Here is a 10319-nt window from a genome sequence, read left to right as displayed (position 1 = left end):
TTTTTGCAAGTATTTTTTGGTTCTATAATCTCCAAACTGTTAAATCGAAGCCCAATAAATGGAATGACAACCCACGTGATTCACGAGGATGTCCAATTCTCATTGGACTTCAAATTTATGGTACACGTGAAAAATGAGTTAAATTTTCCTTTTTTTTTTATTTTTTTTTAATTTTTTTATTTTAGAAAAACCATATCCCAAGCTCGTTGTTATATAACATCACTAATATCCTTTTATTAATATTAGCCTTTCAATTATGCTCATCTCCAATTTGTTTGTATTTTATTTAATAAATAATAAGTAATAAATACTCTACTAAATAAATTTAAATGAATAAACACGTCACTCGTCATTTATATAAATATATTATAAATCTAAAATTATAATTTAAACTTTTTTAAATATCAAAATGTTCAAAATACTAATTTGACTTAAAACTTTTTTTTTCAAAATTAAAATTTTAAAATATAATTAGCACAAATTTATATTTATTAAATCAATTGATTGTTAAAAATTAAAAACCGAAACTTTTAATTAAAAATTTTAAAACTAAAATTATAATTTAACTTATTAAAAATTACTAAATTATAAATACACCCTTAAATTGGGTAATTTATTTAAAAATTATTTCTATTCTCATTTTTTCATAAATATTTTAAAAATTATAAATAAATAAATTTGATAACTTACCGTAAAAATTGATAATGGTGGCTGACGAATAAAAAAAAATGGACAATATCTATTAACGGTAGACTTGAACGGTAACAAATGATATCAAAACTAGACACCATTAATACTCAAAGAGGTGTATTGTGAGATCTCACGTCTATTAAAGAATGAAACAAAATATTTTTTATATGAATATGAAAACTTTTTATTAATAGATATGTTTTAAAGCCGCGACTTCACTAGAATACTTAAAGTAATGGGTGCACGTGACAAACATAGTCCATAGGCGTACCGTTCTGCAAGCAAGAATGCGTGGGCCCCACAGTGGACAATTTTTCAATTTCAGAAACTCTGGGCACAGTGCGTACCCGCCTTCTTCCTTTTCCACCTCCAACCTATAAGACTCACCTCCCATTTCATACCCCCACGGATCTCGCTTCTATTCTCTCTTTCTCTCTCTGGATTCACTTTCCGCATTTTCGTCCTCCCTGTCTTTTTTCTCTTCTTTTTTTGTTGAAAATTGTTTCAATTCTGATCAGCGAAGTCGCTTTCCATGGCGATTTGTAGAGAATTGGCGGGTGAAAAATGGGTGTTGATGACCACTGCACAAACGCCGACGAACATTGCGGTGATTAAGTATTGGGGGAAGAGGGATGAGGCCTTAATTTTGCCTGTCAATGATAGCATCAGTGTTACTCTTGATCCGAGTCATCTCTGTACTATCACCACCGTCGCTGTTAGTCCCGACTTCGAGAAGGATCGAATGTGGCTCAATCGCAAGGTAAGATTTCTTGTAACTTCTCTTTCTTTTGCTCATTTGGTGAAATTGCATATGATTTTGGAGATTTGTGGTTGTTGTGGAATCTGGTGCGTTCTTTGTTGTTGCGGACTTTAGTCAACGGTGATTTTGATGAAATCGATGTCGTTGTCTTCTCTGTTCTGGAATCCTGTGGGAATGCAGTGTAAATTTTGGAAGTTTCAGTTCTCCTTTAGTTCGTAATCCACGGTAGCTCTTTTGTTTGATGATATGCGTTTGGTAACACTAAATCCAGGAATGGATGTATAAGTTTTCTCTTGAAAAAAGGATTCTGTGTTGACTTAAGTCCATGAGGTTGATGCTCGGCTGAATGTGGTGGTTCCGGTAACAAAATCAATTGGAAGTTCGTTTTTGGTTTGTGAGCTTCTATGGAGGAGAGATCTTATTTTGTGTTGGGTGGAGCTTACTACTTGCTTGGATGAATGTAGACCTCATTTCTCTACTCTTCTTGGTTCCTTTTGCCCTTTTTGATAGCGTGAATAATTCTCTAGTGGACATTTTTGTGAGATACCACATCGGTTCGGGAGTAGAACGAAACATTTTTTATAAGGATGTGGAAACCTCTCCCTAGCAGACGGGTTTTAAAAACCTTGAGGGGAAGCCCGAAAGGGAAAACCCAAAGAGGATAATATTTGCTAGTAGTTGGTTTGGGCTGTTACAAATGGTATTAGAGTCAAACACCGACTGATGTGCTAGTGAGGAGGTGTCGTGGACACGAGGCGATGTGTTAGCAGCAAGGACATTTGGCCCCAAAGGGGGGGATTGTGAGATCCCACATTGATTTGGGAGGAGAACGAAGCATTCTTTATAAGGGTGTGGAAACCTCTTCCTAGTAGACGTGTTTAAAAAACCTTGAAGGGAAGTCCGAAAGGGAAAATTCAAAGCTGACAATATTTGCTAGCGGTGGGCTTGAACTATTAAAATTTTAGTTTCGGAATGGTGCTTTGAAATTATGGAATATAAAGTGCTCAATGATTAGAAGGCTTTAGAATGGTGTCTTCTTATGCAGAAAGTAGAACTTTAGAAGTCAAAGATACCATTCGATTCTAGGAGATTACTTTTTGGCGGGTCTAGTAACTTCCCATCAGAATTCCTTTCCAGACACTTAATTGAAGGGTTTATTTTCCTGTGGGTATCTTGTTGTTGGCTGTGCCAATGCCCCCTTGATAGGGTCCAAACTAGAACCCAACTAACTACCTCATCGGATCGATACTGCTCGTAAAGTGGGAATGTATATTCATGTATACATTCCTAGACACAAATACAATCTCTTTCCCTATCAAATTGTAGGAAATGTGATGAAATAAACTTTCACAACTTTGTTTCTGTAGTTTTTTTGCTGGTTCATGATGGGGTTTCTTTTCTGGTTAGTGTAGGAGATATCTCTTTCTGGAGCCAGGTACCAAAATTGTTTGAGGGAAATACGCAGTCGAGCGAACGATGTTGAGGATGAAGAAAAGAAGATTAAGATAGCAAAGAAAGACTGGGAAAAGTTGCATGTATATATTGATTCATACAATAATTTCCCAACTGCTGCTGGCTTGGCTTCCTCTGCTGCCGGTTTTGCTTGTCTTGGTAAAAACCTGACTTCACTCTTAATTTTGGAATTCTCTTTCTGATTCGTTTCGGGGCTTACGGTTTCGCGAACTAGTTCAGGTTTATTTATTATTTATGAGGATAAGAAATTGCTTTTCTTTGAAAAAAATTAATTTAACTTTTCATTGATATGTGAAAAGTATCAAGGAATAGGAAACCCATAGTAGAGGGGTAATAAGAGAGATTAAAGGAACATGGATTAGATATGTTGGAAAATTTTGAAAATGTTTGCAAAAAGGATCGAGGATCTATTTGGAACGACATTTCAAGTGCTTAAATTTTTTATAAACATTTGGAAAGTCATTCCAAACAAGCTCTTATTGTTTATATCGATATGTTGTTAATTTACCATATGCTTCATCTTATGAAATATAACTAATATTACGCTGGTATCTGCAGTCTTTGCCCTGGCAAATTTAATGAACGTCAAGGAAGATCATAGCCAGTTGTCTGCTATAGCAAGGTATCCTTGTCCTTTGTCCTTTTTCAAATACAATATTATGGCTGGTTTTATTGTGCCATCCTTTCTTGTTTGGGTAGAGCGCTTTCGAGTCGACCGCGTAGTCATAATATAGACTTCCAATATAGTAGTGTTCTTTTTATTTTTATTTGTTATATGTTATTTCAATGAAATTTCTGATGTTTAATGACATTGATTCATATATTACAAAGTAATCACGACTATTTGAATCATGCAGGCAAGGTTCGGGAAGTGCATGTCGTAGCTTATATGGTGGATTTGTGAAGTGGAACATGGGAAAAGTAAGTTTATCCATTCATATATTTAAATTTGCAAAGTTCAGGAATTTGACTTGTTCTTTTACGCATACAATCCTGATTTCTGATATACATTATTGAGATTAGTTCTTGTGTTATCTGATGCACCATTAAGGAAAAGGATGGAAGTGATAGTCTTGCAATTCAACTTGCTGACGAGAAGCACTGGGATGATCTTGTAATAATCATTGCTGTGGTGCGTAGCTCTCTCTCTCTCTCTCTCTCTTGTTTTTTTTTTTTTTTTTTTTTTTTTTTTTTTTTTTTTTTTTTTTTTTTTTTTTTTTTTTTTTTTTTTTTTTTTTTTTTTTTTTTGTGCAATTTGGTTTTTTAAATAAAAATAAAATAAAAAGGGAGGACAAACTGTTCTCCAATTGGCTTGGATGACACAATGACATGAGTGTTCATGGAGGCTTGTGTGAGATCCCACATCGATTGGAGAGGGAACGAAACATTATTTATGATGATGTGGAAACTTCTCCCTAGGAGTTGTGTTTTAAAAACTTTGAGAGTGCCAGCGAGGATGCTGAACTTCGAAGAGGGTAGACACCGAACGGTGTGCCAATGAGAGGGGGGTGAATTGTGAGATCCCACATCGATTGGAGAGAAGAACGAGTGTCAGTGAGGATATTGGGCTCGGAAGGGATGTAGAGTGTGAGATCCCACGTCGATTGGAGAGGGGAACGAAATATTTTTTATAACGGTGTGGAAACCTTTCCCTAACAGACGTGTTTTAAAAACCTTTAGGGAAAGCCCGAAAGAGAGTCCAAAGAAGACGATATCTGCTAGCAGTAAGTTTGAGCTTGGGCAGGCGGTTAAGGCTCGGCCGTAAAAGCCCACCTCAAATCCAAAGAACAATGTGAAATGAATTATGATAAATAATATCCAATAGTTAGCATAGCTTTTCCTTATTTCCCATTGGATGGTTCTCCAGTAATCTGCAATGTTATTTTCTATCTTACTTTCAAGGTAAGTTCGCGACAAAAGGAAACAAGCAGTACATCAGGAATGCGAGAAACCGTAGAAACAAGTTTGCTTTTACAACATAGAGCAAAGGTATTCTAATTAAAAACAATATTGTTGTTCTCCATAGTCCATATGCATTTCTATTCATGTCTCGTTTCTTTAACAGGAAATTGTACCAAAGCGTGTATTAGCTATGGAAGAAGCTATTAAAAATCGCGATTTTGCATCGTTTGCACAATTGACATGCAACGACAGCAACCAATTTCATGCAGTCTGTCTCGACACTTCTCCCCCGATATTTTATATGAATGATACATCCCACAGGCAAGCTTAATTACCAAATCGACCTATAAGATTCACATGACTATCTCCTACCATTTTGATTAAAAATCTTTGTTTCATTCTGACAAAAGAAACAATGTTTCAGGATAATCAGCCTTGTTGAGAAATGGAACCGTTCTGAAGGAGAACCACAGGTCTGATTTTTCCCCCATTCTTGATTTATGTTGGCAAGGGATTTTAAATACTGATTTGAGATTGCTAAGTGTTAAGGATCGCCAATTTAGGGAATGATCGTAGGTTTATAAGTGATGAATACTATTTCTATTGGCATGAGGCCTTTTGGGAAAGCCCAAAGCAAAGCCACGAGAGCTTATACTCAAAGTGGACAATATCGTACCATTATGGAGATCCGTGATTCTTAACATGGTATTAGAGTCATGCCCTTAACTTAGTCATATCAATAAAATCCACAAATATCGAACAAAAAAGTTGTGAGCCTAGAAGGTGTAGTCAAAAGTGACTTAAGTGTCGAACAAATGATGTACTTTGTTCGAGGACTTCAGAGAAGGAGTTGAGGCTCGATTAAGGGAAGGTGGTTCGAGGGCTCCATAGGCCTCAAAGGAGATTCTATAGTGTACTTTGTTCGAGGGGAGGATTATTAGAAGGGAGTCCCACATTGACTAATTTAGGGAATGATCATGGGTTTATAAGTGAAGAATACTATCTCCATTGACATGAGGCCTTTTGGGGAAGCCCAAAATAAAGCCACGAGAGCTTATGTTCAAAGTGGACAATATCATACTATTGTGGAGATTCGTGATTCCTACTCTTCTCGATGATTTTTATCAGTTTCCAGTTCAGAAAATGAACCAAACTTCCAATAGGATGAATAAAAGAATGATTCTATAGAGCTCAAAAAATAGGATGAATGGAAGTGCTGAAGATTTTCCTTATTTCAACCAAACTTTCAGGTGGCATATACTTTCGATGCCGGGCCGAATTCGGTTCTGATTGCACGTAATCGAAAAGCTGCTGTATCTTTGCTTCAAAGGTTGCTGTTCTACTTCCCTCCCAATGCCGAAACGGTATTAGACAGGTAATAACTGGATTTTGAGAATCAATCAAAATCTATAACTGTATTAATTTCAATCTTGTGCATGATAAATAATATTCTTTCTTCCATCAGTTATGTTCTTGGCGATAAGTCAATTCTTCAAGATGCTGGGATTAAGAGTGTTGAGGATATTGAATCCCTCCCACAACCTCCAGAAATCAACAGTTCATCCCAGAAATACCAGGGAGATGTCAGTTATTTCATCTGTACCAAGCCCGGGAAAGGGCCGGTCGTGCTCCCCGAGAGTGAATCACTACTCGACCCGAAAACCGGGCTGCCAAAGAACCTCTAGGGATTGTATTAGTCCTATGCAATGTTTTTACTGAAGGCGAGACTCGGAGAGTTCAGGTTAGATGATCGGTCAACCGAGTATTCTAAGGTAAACTTGTGTTTGTTCACGTTAATCCAGTTAATGTTGAGAATAATTTCAGTGTCTTAGTATTGTTTGCTTGTTTTGTTTAGGGCTGAGCTTCCATTGTCAAAGAGAGTAAAATCATGACAAAATAAATGAATTGAGAATGAATCTTCCCTTCTTTCATTGTATGCATTTATCATATCATCATATATATTTGATATCATTAGAGGAGCTCAGGCGGATGCTAAATTTATGAAATTTTTATACGGAAAAAATTGCATGTAGGTTTAGTCTCAATTGGAGAGGGGAACAAAGTATTTCTTATAAAGGTGTGGAAACTTCTCTCTATAGGACGCGTTTTAAAATTGTGAGTCTAGCAACTATACGTAACGGGTCAAAGTGGACAATATCTGTTAACGGTGGGCATGAGCAATTTCATCCTCCTTCCATTCAATCCCGTCATTACCACTTACTGTCGACAATATTTCAGTTTTTTTTTTCTTTCGTCTCCTATTTGAAATGTTCCCCTTCGTCTTAGAATGGCTACCCTTGTTCCAAACGCACGTCTTCCTTCGTCTCCCATTTTAACTGTTCCCCTTCGTCTTAGAATGACAACCCTTGTTCCAAACGCACGAGGAGACAAATTCAATGACCCACGATTAGCATAAATGAATTTAGAATGACGACCCTTATTCCAAGTAGTATTAGATGAACACGACTCTCCAAAATAGTATGATATTGTCCACTTTTAGTGTACGCTCTCATGACTTTGTTTTTAGTTTCTCCAAAAGGCCTCAAGCCAATAGAGATAATATTCTTACTTATAAATTCATGATCATTTCCTAAATTAACCGACGTGCGACTTTTATCATCCAACACATAGATCACATTCGTGAGCACAGACAACAAAAAAAATGATGGAGAAGAGATCAAAATGCAAATAAATAAAAATTCGAGGGTTAAATTGTTGATTTAGAAAATTAAGTGACTTATTCGATAATTTTGTAAAATTTAGAGCTATAAAATTGTTTAATTATCAACTTACTTTTGGACAAACCTTATTTTGGCGGGATATTTATTGCCCGACTATTAAAAGGGGAATTCCGAAATACCCAAAGTAGAGGGGCCGAATAGCAATTTACCAAATTAAAAAATCTATGTATATAACAATCAATTGGATGTCTGTGAAGAACCGGACGAAGAAATGGCGGGAATATCTCGCTTGCAAGTGCATCTCCTTCACTCTGCTCCTCCCGCTCTCAAGTCGACAACGCTCCTCTCGAGGTGTTCTCACTTCTCTTGCTCTACTCCGCGTAAAATTTTCACTCCTCGTCTTCTCTGTTCGACTCCTCAGGTTCGTCTCCGTTTTTCTATCTCATTTTGAATGAAAAGTTGTGTAATGTGTTCGTATATTTGTTGTGATATAGAGTTCTTCTTTGGAGGCTGGTTCGAGTTCGAGCAGTGTTGGTGATCTTCTCGACTATCTCAATGAGTCATGGACTCAGTTTTATGCTACAGGTATTGATTGCTTTTGTATCATCTTTTATCGCTATGTTTTTATTTGGTGCTTCGATTCGAAGAGGAGTTCCTTGCGTATTGACTGGACAATAAATCCTAATTAGCGCTGTGGCTGCTAGTTTTTTGATTCCGTAGAGTGATTTGAATTGTTATTGTTGAATTGTTTCGAGTCGACGTGTTCGTTTATTGTCGTGCATTCATGATTCGTCGTTCACTTCTCACCTTGGAGGCCGAGGTTTGGAATTTTTATAGCGGAATCATAGATACCTTCGATTCAACATTCTGGTGATAGAATTTGTGATACGGATACCTTGCTCAGTGTTCTTTATCTATTTTTTCCTTTTTCTCGCAGCCGAAGCGAAACGGCAATTAGTTGCTGCTGGTTTTCATTTGCTAAACGAGGCTGAAGAGTGGTACTTAAAGCCTTGTGGATGCTATTTTTTTACACGAGATATGTCTTGTTTGGTTGCCTTTTCCATAGGAGAAAAGTGAGTTCTAGAATTTTTCTTCTAATTTTCAGATCTGCAAATCATTCCGCTTATTTGTTATTCAATTTATGTGGCTTATGAAACTACAGAAGAAATCTGGCTAGTCGGCTACTTGACTTGTTTTGCAAGATTTTGCTCCTGGTCTACTCATCAGTTTGTAGCTTTCCTTGCGTCAAGCTATTGTGCTTTGAGAGCTCTTATTGATTCTTGTGAGTCGCCTAGTGACTTAAAGAGTGTACAGGCAGTTCGAATGGTTGCTTTATTTGATAATGAAGAGGTAATAGTTTTACTGTGTACTATATGATGATATGCAGACCGGAAGTCTTGCATCTCTTGGATTGGTCAAAGATATTTGCATATTTGCTCTCTCTTCCATATAAATTGTTTATAATTTGATCATGTCTATTGCTATGATAAGATAGTACTGCCTATTAATTATAGAACTGAAGATTTTAGGCACCTTTGATCACCAGAAATGCAGTCTATTTCTGTTTCCTTCAGCCATTAGAAAGATGAGTAGAAGTGAATTTTCTAGATAAGGGGATGAATGATCATCGGTCCATACTCCGGTGGTACACTTTCTGCTAGAGGGTAAAGCAATACCTTCCAAGCGCATGAAAACCAAAAGAGATCAGAAGTTTCCCAATCATTTTTATTCCAAGTCTCTATGTTTTGTGAAGAACTACAAGAATTATGTAGAAGACAGACAAGGATGATAATTTGTAACAGTCTAACCCCACCGCTAGTAGATATTGTCTACTTTGGCCCGTTATGTATCGCCGTCAGACTTACGATTTTAAAATGCGTTTACTAGGGAGAGGTTTCCACACCCTTTATATGTAATACTTCATTTCCCTCTCCAACTGATGTAAGACCTCACATAATTTGTTGCACCACCTAGCGAGGATATAAAATATAGAGACCCTCCAATATGGAAGTATCCTCAATATCTTCTCGTTTTCACTCTTATGAGAAAATGAGGGAAAACTATGAGTTTCTAAAATCAATCTTCCAACTGCTATGTCTACGTCTCACTACACTGCTCTGTAATCTTAGTAAAAGAGTGCATCCCAAAGAATTATTTCTTATTTGATACATCCAAAACTATGTTAACTTTTTACATATTAGCTTATTCTAAGGTTCCAACTCATCTAGTTCCAATTCGTCTGCTGCATCAAGATCCTTCAGTTATTCAAATGATCTTCAGAAGTGTTAGTGACAACAAAAAGATTTGAGTGGTTCAAAGAGAGGTCATTTTATAGGACGGGATTTCATTGATTCCCGGAGTTGGTTGGGATTTTTGTGGATGAAATTGAATTCACCTCCTCCTTGGTAGTAAGGTAATTGATGAATTAAGGTTCTTTCTGCAAATAAATAATTGTCATTTGCTTGTCTTTTAAGTAACCTAGTATGATCATTACTTGACAGCTGTTTCACACACAAACACACACATATATTAGTCGTTAACTTTCCCTATTTAGGTGGGCTCAGGTTCAATTCAGGGAGCTGGTGCACCCACCATGTTTCAGGCCATGAGGCGCATAGCCAGCTGCTTAGGCCAAGGATACGTTGGTGAAGGTGCTTTTGAGCGCGCTTTTAGGCAATCATTTCTCGGTACGTTCAATTCAAAGTAGAAAAGGATTTTTCTTTCCCTTGAAAGATCAAGTACTATACATTTAACGTGCGAACTAACTCATGATAGGAAAAGTAACTGAAATAGTCGAGTAGCAAGCTTAAATT

The 10319-nt window shown here is 36.7% G+C and overlaps 2 protein-coding genes across 4 annotated transcripts; both read left to right on the top strand.

The window, feature by feature from the left end:
- The first annotated feature begins 1054 nt into the window (after positions 1–1054).
- LOC111467606 (diphosphomevalonate decarboxylase MVD2, peroxisomal-like) lies at positions 1055–6756 on the top strand. 2 transcript variants are annotated; one of them, XM_023112574.1, is made up of 11 exons: positions 1055–1450; positions 2863–3061; positions 3482–3545; positions 3781–3844; positions 3975–4055; positions 4826–4912; positions 4989–5146; positions 5250–5298; positions 6076–6200; positions 6291–6529; positions 6581–6756. In XM_023112574.1, the coding sequence occupies exons 1-10, from the start codon at positions 1223–1225 to the stop codon at positions 6508–6510; spliced, it is 1275 nt and encodes a 424-aa protein (XP_022968342.1). In that variant the 5' UTR covers positions 1055–1222; the 3' UTR covers positions 6511–6529; positions 6581–6756. The 2 variants fall into 2 exon arrangements, with proteins under 2 accessions (XP_022968342.1, XP_022968341.1); XM_023112573.1 differs by having other exon boundaries at positions 1056–1450; positions 6291–6756.
- A 1017-nt stretch (positions 6757–7773) lies between these two features.
- On the top strand, positions 7774–10153 carry LOC111467528. 2 transcript variants are annotated; one of them, XM_023112459.1, is made up of 5 exons: positions 7774–7927; positions 8001–8091; positions 8444–8579; positions 8669–8856; positions 10061–10153. In XM_023112459.1, exons 1-4 carry the CDS (start codon positions 7778–7780, stop codon positions 8781–8783), a joined length of 492 nt encoding a protein of 163 aa, XP_022968227.1. In that variant the 5' UTR covers positions 7774–7777; the 3' UTR covers positions 8784–8856; positions 10061–10153. The 2 variants fall into 2 exon arrangements, with proteins under 2 accessions (XP_022968227.1, XP_022968229.1); XM_023112461.1 differs by having other exon boundaries at positions 10071–10129.
- Positions 10154–10319: the final 166 nt, after the last annotated feature.

This window comes from Cucurbita maxima, unplaced genomic scaffold, assembly GCF_002738345.1.
Source record: "Cucurbita maxima cultivar Rimu unplaced genomic scaffold, Cmax_1.0 Cma_Scf00034, whole genome shotgun sequence".
Taxonomy (NCBI): domain Eukaryota; kingdom Viridiplantae; phylum Streptophyta; class Magnoliopsida; order Cucurbitales; family Cucurbitaceae; genus Cucurbita; species Cucurbita maxima.
Note: the sequence above shows the minus strand (reverse complement) of the source record. Positions and strands in the feature narration are given on the sequence as shown.

Coding starts and splice junctions, on each gene's coding strand:
- LOC111467606 (XM_023112574.1), top strand. CDS start 1,223: ATGGCGATTTGTAGAGAATTGGCGGGTGAAAAATGGGTGTTGATGACC. Junction 3,062..3,481: donor TGCCGGTTTTGCTTGTCTTG/GTAAAAACCTGA, acceptor TGGTATCTGCAG/TCTTTGCCCTGGCAAATTTA. Junction 5,299..6,075: donor GTTCTGAAGGAGAACCACAG/GTCTGATTTTTC, acceptor CCAAACTTTCAG/GTGGCATATACTTTCGATGC.
- LOC111467528 (XM_023112459.1), top strand. CDS start 7,778: ATGGCGGGAATATCTCGCTTGCAAGTGCATCTCCTTCACTCTGCTCCT. Junction 8,092..8,443: donor GACTCAGTTTTATGCTACAG/GTATTGATTGCT, acceptor TTTTTCTCGCAG/CCGAAGCGAAACGGCAATTA. Junction 8,580..8,668: donor GCCTTTTCCATAGGAGAAAA/GTGAGTTCTAGA, acceptor ATGAAACTACAG/AAGAAATCTGGCTAGTCGGC.